Source organism: Malaclemys terrapin, chromosome 2 (genome assembly GCF_027887155.1).
Source record: "Malaclemys terrapin pileata isolate rMalTer1 chromosome 2, rMalTer1.hap1, whole genome shotgun sequence".
Taxonomy (NCBI): domain Eukaryota; kingdom Metazoa; phylum Chordata; order Testudines; family Emydidae; genus Malaclemys; species Malaclemys terrapin.
This window is the reverse complement of record NC_071506.1, coordinates 120,347,272-120,370,478: the sequence shown is the minus strand read 5'-3', so window position 1 is coordinate 120,370,478 and position 23,207 is coordinate 120,347,272. Positions and strand designations below refer to the sequence as shown.

General features: G+C 39.9%; 2 protein-coding genes across 2 annotated transcripts in view; one reads left to right on the top strand and one right to left on the bottom strand.

Moving 5' to 3' along the window:
- Positions 1 to 23,207, bottom strand: part of WRNIP1 (WRN helicase interacting protein 1) — a 36,969-nt gene that overhangs the window by 5,764 nt on the left and 7,998 nt on the right. The window contains exons 2-4 of the mRNA XM_054017997.1: positions 13,667 to 13,858; positions 12,204 to 12,448; positions 3,137 to 3,366 (exon numbers count right to left, since the gene is read on the bottom strand). Coding sequence (XP_053873972.1) covers positions 3,137 to 3,366; positions 12,204 to 12,448; positions 13,667 to 13,858 — 667 coding nt within the window. The remainder of the gene's footprint in view (positions 1 to 3,136; positions 3,367 to 12,203; positions 12,449 to 13,666; positions 13,859 to 23,207) is intronic.
- MYLK4 (myosin light chain kinase family member 4) overlaps positions 12,422 to 23,207 on the top strand; it is a 133,689-nt gene continuing 122,903 nt past the window's right edge. Inside the window, exon 1 of the mRNA XM_054017996.1 lies at positions 12,422 to 12,510. Within this exon, the coding sequence (XP_053873971.1) occupies positions 12,455 to 12,510 (56 nt within the window). The 5' untranslated portion in view covers positions 12,422 to 12,454. The remainder of the gene's footprint in view (positions 12,511 to 23,207) is intronic.

Genomic DNA, 23,207 nt, shown 5'->3' with positions numbered 1-23,207 from the left:
ATTCTAACTAGACAGACAGAGCAGTGAAAGCTGAGGGCACTCAACACCTCACAAGATGGGTTGAGCGTTTCAAAGGACTGGGAAATAAAGAGACAGCAAATTGATAAAGGGTGGGGAAAGGTATATAACACACACGTGAATCCCAGAACGTGAAATTTGGCATGTCTCTCCTTACTGCCACGATATCCTCTTCTTTCTATCTCTATCCACTGCTTTTCTTTTTTTTTTTTTTTTGCTGTCTAACACTGGTCTTTTGTCTCCTTTCTCCCCTCCCCAATCAAATCAGTTGCTGGCTGGGTGTCTTTACCCAAAGATTATTTTCTTAGACAACAATTTCTCTTTGTAACAGAAAACTTAAAAGCATACAAAGTTAAAATAAAAAAAACAAACCAACTCTCTCATTACAAATTTTGGCAAGTGTAATTACAGATAATCCATCACATTTGATCTACTGGAAAATTAAGTCAATCCATTTTCCAAACTTTTCTTGGCATAATTTTTAGAAGCTAATATGATATGCAGTGTCATTCACATATTTCCAAAACACTAGCATATAAATTGTTAAGTATAAGGAAACTCATCTAATCCTTAATACTCAATCTCTAATTCCCACATCTACGACATAAAAAGGTACAAATAGCCAGCATTTGAGACACATAATGTTGCCAAGTCACGAATTTAGTAAGAGCTGGTATCAAATTAGGAATCCTTACATGCAGTTATACGTACATGGCCTGACATTAGCGAACTACAAAATTCATTACCTTATAAAGCAACTCCAAAAATAAAAAGTTAACCATTCAGATTTTCAAACTGCATTTTGTTGCGAATATGAGCACTGAAAGACTTTTCAGACCTAATAAAAATGCCACTGTAGCATTCCATCTCCCCCACAAAATAAACATTTAATTTGAAAAATCCTTCTATCTCAAAACGCCCACCAACCAAATACATAACAGCAACAACATAACCTTTTTAGAGTTTTTAAATCACTTTTAGGCAGGCCAATGTCAACTAATGTTGCCTAAAAAAATGACAACGTACATCACTACAGTGACAAATTTATTTCTCAAAAAGAACAGGAGTAGTTCTAAGTGCCACAAGTACTCCTGTTCTTTTTGCGGATACAGACTAACATGGCTGCTACTCTGAAATTTATTTCTGGATTCCATGTAAGATATTTGTTATATCTTTCATAAAACATTTAATTTTCCATCCTTCAGAATAATTATCTTACTTTGAAATAAATATCATTAATATTGACTGGCTTATAGTGCGAAAAAGGTACTATACTGCTCTAAAGCCTATTTCTCAACCTGAAGAACACAATCATCCTGCCCTTCCTATAATAATAAATGGAAGAGGGATCCCAGCAGAGGGGAGGGAAGTTCCAGGAGATCCCGATATAAAAAAGGTAGAGAACCACTGCTCTAAAGATTTACAGGACTGCTAAATGTCTAAAAGAAAGATAACTTGGTTATGTTAAGGGCAATATTTCAACACAGTTACTACTGCATCCGAGTGAATATTTAACTGTTCTATTAAAAAGACTACATATAAAATTATTAAAAAGTATCAGGTCTTAAGGTTGAAGTGTACTAGCCAAAGCAACATATTCGGGCAACACATACAATATCAGGAAATATTTTTAGCTAAGAGCAAATCAATTATATTTAACAATCCCCAGGGACATCTGGAATTTATTTTATTATCCCCTTAACTTTGTTCCTTGCTGACTGCTCGTGTGCACATACTAAGCTCTCTGCTGTTCCACTCCCATTGTCTCCCATCCTCTTGTCAGCCACCCTCCACCCATACTTCCACAGAGATTCTTTAGGTAAAGATAGCAGGGTCCTTCTGCCCCAGACAAACAGTTCAGGTGAGAGGCAGGCCTGGCTTCTTCTTTACGAAAAGGTGTGCAAGTAGAAGCACTGACAGCCCTGGGGTGGTGCACTGCGCTGTACTACAAGCACCCTCTGCTCTGCCGTTCCAGCTATTCCATTCCAGGCCTTACACATCACCATGATGCAATGCTTCTCCAGGGCTCAGATGAGACCTAGAATTAGCGAAAAGAAAGTCTCTCTCACTGGCACTGGAAAGACTCCTAACTCTTGCTGGCCTCCAGAAACCAGCACTCTGGGATTAGGCTGGGACTCAGAGCACTGGTGTTTCACAGCTGGCAGCCTCTGCCAGATCGACAGTCTGCAGGCACCCACATCAGACATAGTCCACTGGTTATTTCCCTGAAACCATATGCTGCGATAGGTGCTGGAACTAGGAGTGCTGGCTTGAAGTGGTTTCCATTATATACAGGGTTTACAATTTGGTTCAAAGGCTCTCCACAAACCCACTATACAAATTGTTACAGTGCCCCTGTGTGGTGCTCTCTTCTGTGAGACCAGCATGCTACTTTAGGTCATGTGATTTGGGTTCAACCAACCAAATTGCATTAAAAAAAAATGAGGTTAATAAATGTTAGGCTAAGTCTTAAAAAATTATTTGAAATGGGATGTGTGCTCTGTGACAAAGATGTGCAAACTGCTCCCTCAATTTTCCAGCAACATTTTAACTACTCACATGATTTTGTTTATTTGAAACAGCATTTTTGGATACCTACCAGAAAAATCCATGCATCCCCTGTCAACCATGACCAAACTGCTATTACTACTTTGCACCAAAATACATAATGGGCTTCAATTGTTTCCTCTAGGCTCCAGATGGAGGAGAGATTTTAGTCACTTGGCTTTCACCCTCTCTGGCAAATTTTCCACATCATGGGGCTTAAGTTTATGCCAACATAAGTCTAGGTGAACCTCATTTGAATTTGGTCCACACCTGAAATGGAAAGAGCCCAGCTTGACTCTCAGTTCTCAGGACAAGTTTGTAGGGCTGGCAGTTAGACTAAAGTTGTAAACTGAGCACATTTGATCTAGACATTAAGAGAAATAAGAAACCCCACAATATCTTTTTTTTTGGGGGGGGGGCGCGAAGATATCAGACCTTTTTCAGAGTAGAACCACAATTCAAGACTAGTTTGTAAATCAGTGACAGCTTGGAAAAAATAAATAATTCATAAGATATAATTTTATATCATCAGTCCTTACTAAATAGCACTACCTTCAGGGTAACTGCTCACCTGCTCGGTCATACAGGATATGGGATCGCTGTAGTCCTTCCTTCACATGGTCTTCTGTTATAAAAACTCCACCCACAGAGCAACCTTGTGTGCTAGCCTGATGAGAGGTTTTCCCTGCAGTTAATCTGGCCTGAACAGCCAATTGGAGTCCATTCAGTCCAGTTCTTGCATCACCATCACAAAGGTAAGCTAGAGTGCTTACAGCTTTTTCCTCTATGTACACAGGGGACCTGCAATGGAATTAGCCCATGTTATTTTCATATTACATTCTTTTCATTGCAAATTACTCACGTTACCTGTTTTTTTTTTTTTTAAACAGCATTCACTGAGCAGTATCTGGGTTTAAAGAGCTGTCCTTTAATTCATGCCATTGTGCTGAAGTATTGCAGGGGTTCTGAGAACAGTATGTGACCTATGTGCCATGTGTGTTATAATGCTTAAGCACAATGGCATGTGTAAAAGCTGGAATGGAAGATTTCAACCATATCTGAACTTCCTTGTTTTTGCAAGATCAGATTGGACAGGGAAGTTTATTTAATGGTAGATTAGGTGATTTTAAAGCTCATCCTGTCTGTCCTGGGAGTGTTGTGGACTTCAATCAATCAATATTTAATAAAACACTGACATCCTTGGATGGAAGGCACTTCAGAACTATTCTTATGCACAAAAATGTGGTACTTTTAGCATGAAATTATCCAACTGCACATTATAGACTAATGAGGCATTACGCAATCAATATGACATTTGAAACTACTGTAAACAAGAGAATTGACACCAGATCATTTTTTTAAAGTTAAAAAGTGGTATTTAAAGTTCACTTGAAAGTGTATAAAAGTCTTTGACCATAGAAAATAGATAACAGACAATTTGTCTTGGAGCCAAATCTTCATGAGTGTGCACATAAATCTAAAGAATAAAAAAGTCATTATTATGACCATAATTTGTATTATAGTAATTGTACTAACACTGTACAAACACACAGAAAGAGACATTAAAGAACACACAATATAAAGAGAAAGACAGACCGAGGGTTGGAGGAAAAAGAGAAGCATAATGTAAAGTGACTTGCCCCAGGTCACACAGCAGATCAATGGCAAACTGGAAACAAGAGCCCAGTTCTGCTCCTGACTTTCAATCAAGTGTCCTATCGAATACATAGCAGAAGGTACTGTAGTGAAAAGTGCACCATGAACAATGACAAACTGCCATTTCCAGTACTCAACTGAAAAAAAATCAATAGATTCATCAACTGGGGATTAATGCACAGAGACAGGAGAGAGCGGTGATTCCACACTGAGTGTCCTGACACGCCAAATAATTTAGGATTCACCCACAGCTCTGCACTTCATTCACTGAAAGATTTACTACTATTATCAGAAATGATGCATGACGAGGCCAGCTACCAATGCCAGTGTTTCCAGACACACTGATCTGCTAATCTTTATTATTTGACCTAGGTCTTTATAGGGTTATGATAAATATCTTAGCCGAGCGGGCAACAGCTGCAAGGGCTCTGAAATTACAGGTACAAGGGCAGCAGTGACTCCCTCTCATTTTAGCCTAGTCAGAAGCAGACCTGAATGTCAACACCAGATATATATATCAAGTTTTTATTCCTCTCAAACTAAACGCTTGTTGCACACTCCCAAACCAGAGGGCCATTTTTGCTAAGAAAAAGATAACATAACATGCACGCCCTCAGCTGTCACTCCCCTCCGCTCCGTAGTACTTTTATCTGAGGGACTCAAATACAGAACATTAAACAGGTGTTGCTAATGCCTCAGTGGTGTAGTCTGTAGCTTACGTGCCCCATCTCCTTTATGTGGTGGATTTGAGGGATTGGGAATGGCCTATGGATCTGCATATTCTTGTGTCCACACCATCCCCACAGTCTCTCCTCCAACCGTGCACAAGGAGCCCCAGAGAGCCATGCTCCATAGTGTGCAGGGAATGCACATCCGCTGCCACATTGAGATAACTACTTTTTCCAATAACATTTCGGGAGGGGGGTGGAGGGAGCTGTGGAATGAAGGAAGCACTGTACAGTACATCTCATTGTAATAATAACTTGATATTTAAAGAGACTGTGATGATGTATCAGGATTCATCCTTCAGAGCTAAAGTTGGCCACTGGGTTTTGTTACGTTTTGAAACAAACCAATAGGTGCTAATCAGTTGTAGCTGAATAAAAGGTTATTTTTAAAGCACAGCAGGCAGCAAAAGCACTTATACTACAAGTGCCTACGTCAACAGAGAGCAAGAGCAAACAACATGCTGTATGTTTAAAAAACAAAATACTTTGGATTTCCCAGTGGGGAAGATTAGAGAGGAGGATTCATAGAATAGTTCCGACAGAGACCAGGCATTTGCCTGATTAAAAAAAGGCATGAGGCATTTCAGGCTTCTTGCTTTCAGAATATAGGCCGAAACTGAACCCACATCCAGTGGCTAGGGCATCAGACTGGGAGTCAAGAGAGCTCTTAGGGGCAGGGATTATCACTTGCTATGTTTGGATAGGCCCCAACCTACCAGCCCTATTGCAATTTAATTGTTAAATAATAATACATTTGAGTTCTATTCTTGGCTCTACTATTGACTCATTGTATGACCTCAGCCTCTCAGTGCCTCAGTTGTACTGATAAGGTGTTTATATATCCCACTCTATTGTAATGACAGGGACAATAATCCTTACCCATCTTGGTAAAGTGCTTTGAGATCTATGGATGATGTAGAAGTAGTAGTCTCATTTCCATGAAAGCAACATTCTACCAAACGTGACCCAATATAGCTATTTTAAATAAAAAGGTTCAGTACTGCATTATAGAAAATTTAGACTGTATTATATAACAAATTCTTATCAGCTCCATTATTATGTATTAAAAGTCAATAATATGTAACATGATCAAGACAGCAGGCTCTCTCCCCGAAAGCTTACTATTTATTATGCTAAAATCCACCACAGGAATAGGGAGAGCACCTTGATTAAGGCCAGAGGTATCACAATGACATTGCTCTCTTTTTTTTCAGGGGACGATATTTTAGGCAGGCAATAACAGGACTCCACAATAGGGCATTGAGAGCACAGATGAGGATGTAAATAATAAAAAAAAAAAACGCTTAAAAGGGAGACAAGGTAAAAGACTGAAAAATATATTTCACTAGGCACATTTTAAAAAAAGTATTGCATATTGAACGCGAGATTAAAATAAAAATAAGTGGAGAAACTGTCATGCATGAAACAGTCATGCTTACAATACAGTGCAGTCAGTGGTTTTAAATAAGGTTGGGGTTCTTCCCCATCCCCCCAAAATATTTCAGTAGAAGAGAATACCCCTTCATCAGAGGAAACTGATACTTACACTAATTCATTCAAATACTGCATTTCTTCCCTTAAGAATTACTATTTCAGTACAAATTGTAGCAGTGATCCAGAGACTCCAGATTAACAGTGAGTTTGCTAATTTTGCTTTAGTAGGCAAGATCCTGATTACAAAGTAATGTTTAATTATGTCAATACTTTGGTTTCCAAAACCAAACTATTTCACCTTTTTTACCCTGGCCTGCCATCCCATGCTCAGAAGCTCAAATCCATTCTCTGTGTTTTTACAGACTTGCCCCTTACTCTACATGCCTTAACAATTTAAAGTCAGGAATACTACTCTGACCTCGCAACAGATTCATGCTCATCTTACAAATGGACTGTCTAGTACTTAACAGGGAACATACTAGATGCCAAGTCTTGATGTTTGTACCTTGTAACTAGCGATACTTGGAGACAAAAATATAAACAAACAAACAGGGGCACCCCAGGAACTATCACTTACTGACAACAAAATGCTATACCAGGGGTAGGCAACCTATGGCACGCGTGCTGAAGGCGGCACGTGAGCTGATTTTCAGTGGCACTCACACTGCCCGGGTCCCTAGCCACCGGTCCGGGGGGGGACGGACGAGGGGGGGTCTGCATTTTAATTAAATTTTAAATGAAGCTTCTTAAACATTTTAAAAACCTTGTTTACTTTATGTACAACAATAGTTTAGTTATACATTATAGACTTATAGAAAGAGACCTTCTAAAAACGTTAAAATGTGTTACTGGCACGCGAAACCTTAAATTAGAATGAATAAATGAAGACTCAGCACACCGCTTCTGAAAGGTTGCCGACCCCTGTGCTATACTAACTAAGTTGAAGGAAAACCACAACTAGATAGTTTTTCCAAGAGTAAATATCTCACTAGCTTGTCTCCACTATGGAATCCATCTGAATCCCAGCATGAACTATCCTAAAAAATTGTCATCAGGCCAAATTCTGAGGTGATTTGCAAGATGCTATTAATGAGTGCAAGTGAGTCAAAGTGAGTGTAACCTACTTGTGGAAGGGCTGGAAATACAACAAACAGCAGGGTGCAATATAAAGTAGCCCCTCATTTCTTTAATGTACCCTCAAACATTACAGTCCCACAGCAAGTTACACTAGTGTAGACTCCCTTCTCAATAGAGCCATATAACATCAATTTTGAAGCACAATTTTCAAAGAAATAAATTAGTTCTTCATAAAAATAATAATACAAATAACTGATGATAAAATACATAGCTTAAACCACCTTAAAAGATCATTTCTGAATTTGGCTCTTCATCTCAGCTCCAATGTCTGCAGGAAAGTTAGAGAGAATATGTGATAAAAAAGGGAACAACTTTCTAAAAGGCTTGAGACCAAAAAGGAGATTTTAATCAAGAGGATTAAGATAAAACAAGTAAGTGGAACAATATTTCATTAATTACAATGCACTAATTACTAGACTGAATTGCATGGCATCTAGTGGTTGCTAGTGCAGGGGACTAGAAATATGGACTCCTATATTTTGCTTGACTTGGACATTACCTTGCTATGTGACCTTTCTATGTGTATTTATACACGTTTATCTAAACAGACAAAGTTGGGAGGATTAAAAAAAAAAATTAATATTTGTAAAGTGATCTAATTTCCTGACATTAATGTTACATTGTATAAGTGCAATGTATCACTGTATGTAGAAGGCGGCAGGAATGAATACATTTTAGTGTCACATTGTATATTAGTAAGACCCCCAACAAATGAAAGTGTTGGTAGCCTCTCTTTACATTTCAGAAACATCTAATCTTTGGTATGGACTTTTTTTTCCCTTACTTCTCCTCCTCACATTTTTGTCTCTCTCTTCCTGGCTCAGGTTTACAGTGGCTGAGATAATGGTGCAAACTTACAAGAGTGCTTTACCTAGAGTAGTTTCTTTACGCACAGAATTAGGACCATAAATTTGCAACATTTTTCATTTTAGTATCTATGTTCACAGCTGGCATAAGCAGGGGCAACTTGGCTACAGTGAATCTGGCCCAAGTGTAAAACACAGACATTATGCTGCAGAACTTTAATAACTAAATTCAAAGGTTGTTAAAATAACATTAGGAATCTAACTTAATAATTGACAAAAATAAGGAAATAAAAATTAGGTGGACAATCCACTTAGTTGTAGTTACAGAAGGGGTCCCTAAAATGCCAGGTGTTACACACTATGGCCAAGGTTTCAAACTTGGGTGTCCGTAGTCAGGCCTCTGAATCCATATTTAGGCACCCACATGTAAGAGGGTTCATTTTGATAGGTCCTCAGTACTCCGATGACTACAGAAGTTGATCTGTAGCTGCTTTGCATATTTGAAAATCATTTTACATATAGGAGTCTGAACATGAATTTAGTAGAATAACTTCATGCACCCAAGTTTGAAAACTGTGGGCCATATGTGCCCACTACACATAAGAGAGTGACTTCCAGACAGAATCATCCTGAACACTGAAATCTTTCGCTTATGCTTTTTTATGACTAATCCCCAGCTTTGTGCTTTAAACTAGAGTTGTCCCATCACCAACCTCCTTTGCCACCAAATACAACATACTGCATCTTTGCGTGCATATGCTCATAATCAAAACGGGGGGTAACAATATAGATCAGTTGGTAGAACTCTTACCTCTGGGCCAGAAGAACAAGTTCTACACTAGGACCCGGGCTCCTACCCAATACTAAATATTCTATCCAATGCTAGCAGGAGAATGAAAAGATGTTCCTAAGCTTTAATTACCACCCTTATCTATATTACAACAATTTTATTTCTCAAGGGTCATTTATGGCCTAAAGTGGATTTTAAAAATTGTATTAAATAGATACAGGGAGGGAGGGATAGCTCAGTGGTTTGAGCATTGGCCTGCTAAACCCAGGGTTGTGAGTTCAATTCTTGAGGGGGCCACTTAGGGATCTGGGGCAAAATCAGTACTTGGTCCTGCTAGTGAAGGCAGGGGGCTGGACTTGATGACCTTTCAAGGTCCCTTCCAGTTCTAGGAGATGGGATATCTCCATTAATTTAATTTAATTTAATTTAGATACAGTTTTGTGGTGGTGGAATTTGGAGGGAACGTTACTGGGACATCCTTCAAGGAGCTTCAGAGGGCACTTCCATTGCCGCAGCAGGAGGCAGCCCATCTCCTGAAGACAGAGGACCTTCAGCTAGAGCAGTGGTTCTCAACCAGGGGTCCAGGACCTCCTGGGGTGCTGCAGACAGGTTTCAGGGGGTCCGCCAAGCATGGCTAGTGTTAGACTTGCTAAGGCTCAGGGCAGAAAGCCAAAACCCTGCTGCGCAGGACTGCAACGAGGGGCCCCGAGTCCCACCACCTGGGTTGAAGCCGAAGCCTGAGCAACTTAGCTTTGTGGTCTCCCCTGTGGTATGGGGTACTGGGCAATTGCCCTGCCTGCTACCCCTTAACGCCGATCCTGGCTTTTATATGCAGAAAAACAGTTGTGGCACAGCTGAGCCGTGGAGTTTTGATAGCATGTTGAGAGGGGGCTCTGGAAGAAAAAGGTTAAGAACCCCTGAGCTAAAGGGCAAGAGGAAGTCCAGCATATGCTGTTACACATTCATGTCGCACTCCCCACCAGTACTCGCCCGAGCCGGGGAAGCTAATGATCAAATTCGGTGGACCAAATTTGGTGATGAATCCTGGTCACGTGCCACCTGAGGCACACTGCGTATACACTAAAATGATGACCCTTTAATTTATACATCTTTTGCACACCCTAACTAGTCCGTCAAATCACTGAACAGGGAAATGTTCCACTTTGGGAAATTCTGCCTTAATCTTTATATCCCCTTCATCCCTCAGTTTCAGGGAAAACTTCATTTTATATGAAAAGAAACCACCACAGAAAACTTTTTAGGCCTTGGGACTGCATCCAAACTTGTGTGCTTATCTCCCAATTCAGCATGATGAACTATCAGCTAGCTGCATCTACTGCTAGATGTATTTTGGGGTGATGGGATTGATGATGGAGAAGAATGGCAAGCAGGGATGAGATGAAAGTGGCTAGGGTGGGGGGGAAGAGGGAACATGCAGTGAGAAGAGAATTAGAAGGACAGCATAAAAGACAAACCAAAGGTAAGAGACAAGATGTATATATAAGAGGATATTTTTTGACCAATAAGAGCACCATTTGTCAGACAGACAAGCAAGAAGCACCAGGAAAGAACTAAAGAAAAGAAATCTTTATAATTGGAGTTCTAGCCTTACTTTTAAAAAGCTGGGCCTCCATTTTTGTCACTGGTTGGGGACACTGTCCCTCATGAACAAATTCCTGAAACTATGCTAGACAGACTTCTTTTGACTCTTTGTGCTGCTTAATTCATCCAGAGCTAGTGGAAGGTTACAGATATGGAGTCAAATGAAACCTAAACCCTCACCAAATGCAACTGAAACTATGCCTTGTACTTTAATCCCATATACAAAGGAAAGCCTCCAAAACCCAGTCAGGGTGTAGTCGCAAACACAGCTGTGCTGTTACATTAAAGTTGACATGCAGCCCTCCCTCCTCCGAGCTACAATTCACATCCCTGTGTAATATATAAAAGCAACAAACGGGTAAACAATGTCAGGAATGGTGCCCTAAATAATGTAACAGAATTCCCTCATTCATTGCACTAAACTGTACAATATAGGAATTCACATTGTTCATGTAATACAACAGGACAAAATACATTCTCAGGGGCTATATCTTTCTCATTTTCTATATGTACAGGGATATTCCTGCACTATTACTTATTTCCTGTGAACACACTGTAAGTTCTTAATTATAAACACAGTTAAACACTAGTATGGAAACAAATGAAACAACAACAAACATGAAATTTAAACAGAGCTATGCACTATTTTGAATTCATTAGTTGCCCATTTTAAAATGACGACTGCAAATAATTTCCAGTGTGGGGAAGAGGGAGCAAAACAGAGAATTTATTTTCCAAGAAAACATTACACTCCTCTCTACCCTTTTCACCCTCAAGCTCACTCAGAAATACTTGTCATCCCCATTGTAACCTCAGAAGAAATTGTGATTTTAGTTTCTCAGGTACGATACCAAACTTTTAGCATGGTTTTAATTTAATGCGATTGATTTGGACAATTAGAGGAAGGAAACAGGAATTATTTTTTAATATTTTATTCACTTCACACAGTGAAGAGATAAAGTCATGTGTGACATATAGCAACTTCATTTGCTGTATAGGTTCACAAAGGTTCCCTCTCCAACTCGTTCGAACAAGTTATGCAAAATACAGCAGCTTTTTGGCTGGTGGGCTCAAAATAAGTAACATGTAATGCCCTATCTACCACCTCACAGTAATATGATGCTTTTACAACCAACAACAAAAAGTACTGCATGAGGGTATGACAGGACCCAGTTATAGGCTTCCAAAGCAAACCCTCAGCTGCAGAACAGATTTACATATCCTGTGGGTGAGTCAGAGGCGACAAATCCAAGTATAAAACTCTGTACTAATTCAGACAGTAGGATTTTTTATTTTGGATCCACCGGTAGCTAATGCTCTGTATTCTTTTTCCCCCGCTGGCATCCAGCATATGTTGCTACTTTCTTTTCTTTACTATTAGGAGTGGTTAAGATTTCCTTTCCCACCCCCAGCTCTCTCTGGCAGCCTGTCAATAGATTCCTCGGGTCGTGTGTGTTAACACATGGCAGTTCGTAAAGTACTTACTCAGAGCTCTTGCTGTCGCTGCCATTCGCAGAACTAGTGTGTTGCTCATCTTGGCCTAAAACCCGGATCCCCAAGGACGTGATAGCCCGCATCAGAATCATTTCCATCGCCTCAACAGAGAGCTTCTCGAGAACAATAACTCGACATCGACTCAGAAGAGCAGAATTGACCTGGAAGGAAGGGTTTTCGGTGGTTGCCCCGATCAGCGTCACAGTCCCACACTCAACGTGAGGAAGGAAAGTGTCCTGAACATGGGAGGGAAACAGAAAAAATTGATCTTAATCAACGACAACCTGAACCATCCCAAGTGAGTAGTTATTAGGCATTTTAAAGTACATTTTTCATGGCTTGCTATTCTCCTGGCTTCCAGCTGATATGCCTTACGAGCTCACTGACAAGGGAGCTCATCAGCCAGTTGCCTAAATGAATTCATTCCATTCACACAGTACATGATGGTTAGTTCACCTTAATAACCTGTCCTTTCTCCAAGAATGAACTGAGATACTGAAAAGAACAGCATTAGGAAAATTCAAGTCATTACCGTTTAGTACTTTGATTCTGTTTTATTGTTAGGCAGACAGCAGATATGATGAAAAGCTGCCCTTATGGAAAAGTCTTATAGAATTTAGCAGCCAACCAGGATACTTCCTATAGTTTTTTTTAACCAAGCTTTAGAATTTTATGGAAGGGATAATAATTCCCTATTAAATTCTATAGAATAGGTAAAAAAAACTACAGAAAAAATTTTACTAGAAACAGTTAACCTATCAGTTTTAAGAATGATTTCTATATAGCCATATTCCATTTCTGTCAAACCCTATTGGTTTGATGCCTACCAATTTTTGTAGAACTTTTTCCTAAGGGCATCTGAAGTTTTGAAGCTGGGCTATTAAAGTTTTAAAGAATATGAATAAAGGCAATGATGCTCAAGAAGGAAAAATTAATATTGGCTGTGGTGAGGTACTATTCAGAAATACATTTCATGTCTCGGTTCACTTTATTTTCTCAATAGAGAAGAGAGGGTATATACAAACAAGGAATGTCTGCAGGATTCCTAGTGACGTGCTTTTAATTAAAAACTGAATGTAATGTTACCACTGAAATGAAGGCTCTTCTTAATAGGCAAATACATAGAAGAAGAGAAGTTGTAATACAGCTATAAAGAAGTAAAATTTCAGGCAAAAAAAAAAAGTCAGATGTGACAATGCATGTAAAACTTCTACAAAAGCTGATTTGGTTTTGAATTGAAGTTCTTGAAAGGCACACAATACACAATTGAGACTCTTAAATTAGAAACCTAATTTAAGTTTTAACTTCTACACTAAAGTTTCTGAATATATCAAGCAGTGACTTAAAATATAAAGGTAGAAAAAACATTTATTGTTCAGCACCAAGGTACATACATTTTAAGCAAGTAATATGTTGACAGAAACTTTGTTCCTGACATAAAGGTGGAGCAGTACCTGCTGAGATTTATTGAAACGATGAATCTCATCAATAAAGAGGATGGTCTTCCTCTTGAGGAGTCTTTTTTCATTCTCTGCTTGCTTGATAACATCTCGGACATCATTTGTCTTGGCACTTGTTGCTGATAAAGTCACAAATCTTGTACCATTCTTCTTGCTGTTGCTGGCTATAATATGTGCTAGGGTAGTCTGAAACAGAGGAAAGAACTAGCTTTTTGAAATCATTTTGGACATAGAAAGTATTTGCCTAAAGGAAAGAAGCCAAGAATAGAGCAGCATGTTAACCTAGGGAGAGTATTGACACCCAAGAGAACAGGAAGTTCATGTTGTTCTAGCATAGGGAAGATGTGAAACCATTCTGCTAGAGATGCCAGCCAGCTCCCATCCTCCATTTTCCAGAGTTGCATGTTAAGTATCTACTTGGTATCAATATAGAAAGGGCCAGTGCCCTAATTTAGCACAGCTTTTGTGACAGCTGTTTTTTTCGCCCACTGAAGAAAAAGGAACCCCCTTCCTCCAAATGTGCTGTTGCTACAGAGGACAGGAGATATGCTGCTCTTCATTGGGGGATACTGCTATAAGTTACCATACAGCACAACAGCTGAGGATACTGAGATGCTTACAAAAAGCTACATGAAATTAGACAGCATCTGAGTATTTTTAAAAATCAAATCACAGCATTTGCTGTTCTCACTGCAAGGAAAATGAAACAATAAATGAATAAATATTCAGGAAAAAGTAGTTCTCCATATAGCCTCAGCATTTTAATAAAGAGAAGTTATAATCATACTAAAAAAACCCTGACTCTTTACAATCTAAATAGGATATTTCCTTGGCAACCAAACCTGGCCTGAATAAACACAATGCAATTACTACCTGCCAAACAAACTTTAAACTTGTTTTAAAGGATGGTTTTCTTGTTTTCCTCTCCTTGACCCTCTCTATACCAATCACTCCTTCATAGCTGTATTTATTTATAGGGATTTAAATTGCGTTCATTTTAGTATGGGAACAGCCTGCAATGCTACTTTATAGTCTGCAGTGCTGTTGCAGCCGTGTTGGTCCCAGGACACGAGATAGACAAGGTGGGTGAGTAATATCTTTTATTGGACCAACTTCAGGACCTGAAGAAAAGCTCTGTGAAGCTCAAAACCTTGTCTCTTTCACCAACAGAAGTTGGTCCAATAAAAGGTATTACGTCACCCACCTTGTCTTTTTAATTCTACTTTATAGGCAGACACACTAAACTGAATGTGCACATTTCAGATTTTTTTTTTTTCAGAACCACCGTAGCTTCCTAAGTAAAGGCAGATATATTGGTGTGTCCCAAGCAGAGCAGGCAGTTCTGTGTTCTGGAACACTGCAACAAAAAGCTGAGAGTTTTTTCCCTGAGCTGCCTTCTCCTTAACTAATGATGCAGGGGACAAGTGCCAGCAAGCCAAAGATTGTCTTGAAGATATATTCCAAGGATCAAAATTAGTGCAGCAGATGCACTGAACCTGATCCTCTTGCCGGGAAAGATGTGGAAACAAAGTCATTTACTAGTCTAAGAGCGACCCATGGTGCCAGCAGGAACCTGTTTGCGGTTCCTTCAGTAACAGCACTCTCTTCCTTTAAATGGCTCCTCTCCTGGCCCCCAACGTGGCTCTAAGTCTGACTGTCCCCAAGTAGGAGAGGAGCGACTAAAGGGGAGAATACATCTCTATTGGCGCAATAAGGTATCTCCTGCTTGTTCTAGTCATTGTGTGCTGATGGAAGGTGCCTTCCCCATTTTCTTTAGATGAGGTTTGGTTTCAGTGTGACTGATGTTCTGAAACCAATCCAGAGTCATCTCACATGCAGAGTCCACACATCTCCCCTTCAACCCCATTGAGCTATTCGCTAGAGGAGGAGGAAGAAGATGAGGGGAGAAGTATTAATTTCCCTGTCGAGTGCTCTAGAAGACTATGCTGGAACACAGTAAACTGCCTGTCCTGCTCTGCACCACCAAAGCTGTCCCTCAGACCTGCCTTCAGTCAGGAAGCAAAGACATCTAAACAAAACAAAAAACAAAAAAAAGAGAGACACACATTATCGCCTTATAAATTAAGTTGCCAAAGTAAAACCAAAGTTGGTGTGTCCCTACAAAGTGGGATGAGAGATTCAGAAACTGTGGCAGGAGAGTATGCCCACACTTTAAAATACTGGGTGCACTGACTCATTGGCTCACCCAGTCTAAAGGCTGAAAACAAAAACTGATCTCCCATTTTCTTTGAAAGTGACAGAAGAAATGGATGACTTGACCAACTGGCTGTTCACTTTCCTGAATTCGTCCTTTAACTCCACTCAGCGAGGTATTCCCCCCAGTGAATTTAGGCAGTGATTCCACATGTTAATTGGACCACTCACACACTTAAGATTGACATATGCTTAAGTACCTTGCTAAATCAAGGCCTTGCAGAAGAATGCAGGGGAAGCCAATTTTCATTTCTACCTTCTACAATTGTCAGTCAATGCATCCAGGATTCATAAATGCAGGTCAGATCTGCCACTTGTTTGCAAGGGAGGGACATAAATACAACTTAAAAAAAACATTCATTTTTGGTATTAAAAAAGTTTGCAATTACTGTATTTTCCTGTGAAGCAAATTTGAGCTAGGGTCCTTGAACATGCTACTTTTAAAATAAAACAACCTCCTCCCCTGCTAGGCTCCTCTCCCCCAGATATATAAATATTTGTGGATGTTCTGAAAAATTATTTAGATAAAGAAAAACATTTTGGGGGAATAAACTTGAGGGTAACATTAGAATCACAGATTTCAACTGAGAACTTAATAACAGTTTTCAAGCTGATGAATCTTCCCACAAAAGGTAAGAGGTCCTGCCATTAGGCTAGGGTAAACTGCATTTCAAAATTAATGCTGAAAGCAGTCATCATATTGTTGGCCTCTTCCTTATTATTCTGTGCCATCGGTCCTTTAGAATTAAACTGCCTATTACATAGGTGTGGAATGTTTCCTTATTTATATGGAGATATACCTATCTCATAGAACTGGAAGGGACCCTGAAAGGTCATTGAGTCCAACCCCCTGTCTTCACTAACAGGACCAAGTACTGATTTTGCCCCAGATCCCTAAGTGGCCCCTTCAAAGACTGAACTCACAACCCTGGGTTTAGCAGGCCAATGCTCAAACCACTAAGCTATCCCTCCCCCATTTCCCCAGCAGTTTCCTCTGAGTTCCCTTCTTTTTCATTTATGCATTTTGCTATAATGCTTGTAGCCAGAGCTAACAGCATACTATACAATTTTTGTAGTGTATCAAGCTACAATGAAGCCAGAAAATATATACTCTAGTGGAGACATAATAGGAGCCCAAAGTACAACTACTCCCAAGAATGTAGTTGCTTACACAGACAAGCGTGAGGAAATGTGCCAACTACTATGGTGTTTTCCAACAAATTTAGTTATAGTGTATTCTGGGGATGAAGTGAAATCTGAATACTACTAAAATCCAGTATGGTATAAGGAGAAAAAAGCACCAGATATTGTATGGACATCTGAAATGAAATTAAGTTCCTAGATTTTTACAACATAAGCAGGCTATATTGTCAGTGTTACACTGTAGCTTGTTTTTTAGATGAATTAAAAGTATTTCCCATCAGAACACAACACAATAAATTGGAGGAGACATTTAAGCAAGGTAATAGTCTGTTTCCTCATTCTGGCACAATATACAAGTACTTCTTGTTTAGTCTTCTTTGCTAATAGCCAATATGAGCACTGCTCCCACACCTATTTAATTCAATGGCATTTACTTAAGTGAGAACAGGACTGGTCCCATAGTTTGAAGCCTACAACTTTAGCACCAATGCGAAGCAAGGGGCAGGACTGGGAGCAACTGCTATTATAGAGCGAGACAGCCAGCTGGGATGGAGCAGCGTCGAAAGGAACTAAATGTGCTCATTTCACAGCCTTGCTACAGATACCTACCCTGTCAACAGCCCCGGGACACCAGCCAGGAGAGCAGTTCCCTGGGATGGGTTTACAAACCTGTGATCTGCCCCAGCCCCATTAGGAGTGTGAGCAGATATATTACTGAACTAGTCTTGTGGCACCCCATTCTGCCTGGGAGACACAAGGTCAAATCAGCTTCAGACTAAAGGAAGCTGGCAGGGTAGCAGATGAGCATGGCTCAACTGTGGCAATGGCTGTGGAGATCGTAAAAATTTAAAAATTGATAATACTTAGCTATGGGAAGATTCTAATATGCTTACTCATCTTGGGTGACTCCAAAAATAGCCTACTATAGACTACTTGAGGAGTAAGGTATTGATCACCGTAAACAACAGTGTCAGAATCTGGCTGGTAGCACCTACAGAACCCAATTCAGATCAGGTGTAAACAGGCACAAGGCGATTGAATTATACTTACTGAAAGCAGAGCTGTGCCTGCTTACACTAGGACTGAATTTGTCCCTTTATATTCAAACTGCTTTACAAATACAATGGGTCGATTCTGATCTCACTTTCACCAGTATCACTCCATTGACCTCAATGAAGTTACTCCTAATGAGAGCTGGGTAAAATTTTTTGTCCTAATTTTTTTTTGGCCAAAAAAACCCCACAACAACAACAACAACAAAAACAACAAATCATCATATTGGTGATACCAAAACATTCTATGAATTTATGTTTTCACCAAATTGTTTGTGTCCAGCTCCTGCCCCCGTGCCCCCCAAAAATGTTATGAAAAAGTGGAAACATTTTCTTTAACATTTTGATTTTTTGTTTCCATATGACTTTTTGTTTCAATGTTTCCTTCAATTTTATTTAAAAAATTAAAAAATGTACAAATTGCTCAAAATCTAAATGACATTTAGTTTTGGATTGACCACAACATTTCATTCAACCCCAAATGCAATGTTTTCCAACGTCTCAATTATCCAAAATTTTTGGGTTTGGACTGACCTTAAATGATTTTTTCCCCCCTCGAATTGCCAACAAACCAAAAAATCCCTTATTTGCACAACTCTACTCCTGATTTACACCAGTGCAAGATCAGAATCAAGCCCATTATGTTTGGAGATTGGTTCTTAATGGCAGCAGAGATAATCACTTTTCCTTATCTGTTTTTAATTTTAAACTCTGCGCTGTTGTAGAAGCCATCTTGATTCTTAGTTAAGATCTGAACTAAAGCTCACTGAAGTCAATGGAAAGCCTTTCATTGACTTCAATAGGCTTTAGCTTAGGCCCCAAAGGATTAGGAGAGGACATATAAAATGTAACCAAATATTCAAATAGTTCAGATGATGCCTCAATTGCTAATTAGAAGGGGGGGAGGGGAATCAGTCACAGCACATTTTACACCCAAGAGACCAGAATCCCAATCTGCAAATATTTTGTGCCTTCTCATGATGAAGTTTTGAATAAAGCAAATACAAGGGATTGGTTAAAAACGGATAAAAATAAACCCAATGAAATGTAAAACAAATTACAAGGACAGCTTGCTATGTTTTGGTGTTACACATTCCTATAAACATTACCTACATTAATGTAGTATAGGATTGCACACACAAACCCAAGCAACAGTGGCTAAATGCTCTCTGCCCTAAATTTTCTAGGCAACAGTGTCCCAGATAACCTATGGCGGGGGGGAAATGTTGGTAACTGGCTAACGGCAAGCTTAAAAAAAAAAAAAAAAAGGAAGGTTATCACATTGAAATACAAAATTGTTCAGGATTTTGCAGACTCAAAACTTATTTGTAACAGCAAAGTTATTCTCTGCTTGAGCTACTGGTGTGGACGTCCCTTTGCTGTCTCTTTACTAAAATTGGGTGTCCCATGGCAGATAAGCAAAAATCTAAATCCCCACATTAAAGTATCATAAATCACAGCACAGCTTACTCAAATTGCAAACTTGGATTTAAGCAGCTGGGCCATTATAGACATTCATAAGAGGTTTTTTTTGTTTTTGTTTTTTTAATTTGAACAGTCAGGGTCCACTGGTAGATAACAATGGCATTTCTTTGAAAGGTGCTATTTACATGCTCTGTCTGCTTATTTTTTTATGAGCAAGGTTATTGAAATGTATAAAAGAACATAAGTTACTAGCACACTTGTGGGTAAAATATAAATAATACATAATAAAATAAAATAAGATGGGTTAGCAAGAGAGTCAGTATCTTTTTGGTTCATAAAAGAATAGAGCAGAGGGACAACGCTGCAAACATATCCATGACCTTAACAAACCCAACTGTGCAAGCAGGCTTTTAAAGACTATACCCCTTTTGGAAATAATGACAAACCTTTCAGTAGCAGGGAAACTTGAAAAACAATCCAATCTGAAGGTACATTAATTTGGTCCCATCGATTTTGACCACACCCCCTCCAACATACAAATTCAGTCAGGGCTGAATTCAACATAATTTGTCTAGTCTCTCTAGCGCACACACACATACACACACACACCTCTCTCTCTACCATTGTCAGCAACAGATCCCCCTGAACTGGGACCAAACGTAGATGGGATAAAAACAATTTCAGCAATGTTACAGAAAGTTTGAGACTTGAGAGTGGGTGGATATTAACTGTGTCTCTGGGTACTCTCTTTTTCTTGTTCTTGTTTTTGAAGATAAGAAAAATAATGGAATAAGACTATGGAGTGTTTCTCATACACCTTAACTGTATATATGCTCATATTATTCAACTTCAGTTGAATGACATGATTGGGGTTCATGTGTATTTTAATATTGTTATTTAGCTGGTTGGTAGGACTGAAAAGACTTACTTTTCTTAGCAAGAAGGATATTGAGGCTTTTCTATGAATAGGAGATGGTACAGCCCATTCTGAAGTTTACAATTTATGGTACGCATTCTTGATATTGCTAGTTTTGGTTTTAAGGGGGTAATGCAAGACTGCTACCCTATTTCAAAGGACTGAAAAAACAACGATGGGGCTTATTCAGGAAAATTCTTAACTGATACTTTTAAGACAATTAAGGGGCCTACAGAAATGTTGCAACTCCAGCTACGTGAGTAATGTAGCTGACGTATCTTAGGTCAGGGTCTACACTGCGGGGGGTCGACGGGAGAAAATCTCCCATTGACTTACCTTACTCTTCTCGTTGGGATTAGAGTACAGGGGTCAACTGGAGAGCGATCTGCAGTCGATTTGGCAGGTCTTTACGAGACCCGCTAAATTGACCGCCGGTGGATCGATCTCAGAGCGTCGATCCCGGCTGTAGTGTAGACATGGGTAGAAGTTAATAGGTCTAAAGGAGTCTAACTTACACCACCTTATGTATCACTTCTGAATTTAGCCTAAGGTATCTGATGCTATTCCTATTTCAACACATAAACACTTGAGACGATTTCTCTGGCATCTAGGGCTTAGAATCAAGATTTGATACACTTGAAGCTAAATTACATATGGTGTCTCTTAACATTTCTCCATTGAAAAACCTGGCTAAGACGGTAGAGCACAGTCTTAAGGAAACACAAGTAAGTCTGTACTGGAGACAAGACCAAAGGACAAAAAAAAGCAAGTGTTATTCTAAAAAAATGGGAAATACAAGATTATCTGGTTATTTGCTGCAAAACATAGTTTTTGATTTCTATTGCTTAGGTTACAAATAAATATTTTAAGATGAGCAGTCTTTTTTTTTCTCCCCTCAAGATGTTTTAAGGTCTTTTAAGCTTTGATAAGATTTTGATGATGTGCCAAATGATTTTACCTTTATCTGCTATACTGTCTCAGTAAACGGATATTGATTTATTAATTTAAATTATTTTTAAAAGCTAGAAAATAAATGTTTAATCCTAGAGAGGTGCTTATTGGTAGATACAGACATTGAACAACAGAAAGCTTTCACTCTCTGCCCAGTCACTGTGTGGTATGAGCAATCATCTTTCTCTCTAAGGTCTTTTTGATTTTGAATGCTGACTGAGGTTCTCCCTTCCCTTCTCTGAAGAGGTTTTTCCCCATCAGACTAATTTCTTAGAGTACTGTATCCACACACAGTAAGATCCCCCATTATTTCTTTAGTCTAAGATCTTATTTGATATACTTAGGTCTATCAAAGACAAAAAGCCAAGGAAGATGACAGACGGCAATGTAGTCCTGTTTCTCCTCATTAGAGTCATCTTGATTTAGCAGTGTGGACCACTTGAAGTTTACAGACCAGGAATTTCGGGAAGAACATTTAAAAAAAAAAAAAGAAAGAAACTTCCAGCAGTTTAAATGAGAAGTGATTGAGGCACATTTTAAGATTTTAGTAGAGGAGGGATCAAGATAAAGCTGAATTCTACCAATATTCTGGAAGTGGTGATAGGCAGACATGAGCACAAAGGAAAAGGGATAATTTGAGGGTAATGGGGCTTTGTGTCAGCACAGAAAAATGTTGCAGGACTGCAGACATATATTCATGTTTACAATTCAGGTAGCTTTTTGAAATTAATCAGTCAGTGAATAAAAAGGATGGAAGAAGTGTGGAAGCAGGAAGAAAGAACGGTTACTTACCTTCTGTAACTGTTGTTCTTCGAGATGTGTTGTTCACGTCCATTACACATTAGGTGTACGCGCGCCGCGTGCACGGACGTCGGAAACTTTTTCCCTTAGCGGCTCCCGTCGGGCCGGCAGGGCCCCCTCCCTCCCGCCAGAGCGGCGCCCCGCTCTAGGGTATATATATCCCTGCCGACCCGACCCCTCCGGTTCCTTCTTGCCGGAGACTCCGACAGAGGGGAAGGAGGGTGGGAAGCGTAATGGACGTGAACAACACATCTCGAAGAACAATAGTTATAGAAGGTAAGTAACCGTTCTTTCTTCTTCGAGTGATTGTTCACGTCCATTACACATTAGGTGATTCCCAAGCTTACCATTGGAGGTGGGTAGGAGTCAAGGTACAACTGACTGTAGCACAGCCCGTCCAACCACCGCGTCCTCTCTGGTCTGATGGTGGATCGCGTAGTGGGCTGTGAACGTATGTACGGACGACCAGGTGGCCGCTTTACAGATCTCCTGGATAGGGACCTGCGCCAAGAAGGCCGTCGAGGACGCTTGGGCCCTAGTCGAGTGGGCCCGGATCTCTGGGGCCGGAACATTGGCGAGCTCATAACATGTGCGTATACAATGCACAATCCACGCCGATAAGCGCTGTGTCGAGATAGGCAGGCCTCTCATACGTTCCGCAATGGCAATAAACAGCTGAGGTGTTCTGCGGAACGACCTGGTCCGTTCCAGGTAAAACGCCAATGCCCTTCGAACATCGAGGGTATGTAGGCTGCGGTGATGAGGGTCCGTATGGGGTTTAGGGAAGAACACCGGTAGACAAATGTCCTGTCCCATGTGAAACTGCGATACCACTTTCGGGAGGAATTTGGGGTGCGGCCTCAGTTGCACCTTATCCTTATGAAAAACTGTATAAGGGGGTTCTGAAGTGAGGGCCCTCAATTCCGATACCCTCCTGGCCGATGTGATGGCCACGAGAAACGCCACCTTCCACGAGAGGTGCATGAGGGAGCAAGTGGCTAGGGGTTCAAAGGGGGGCCCCATGAGCTTAGTT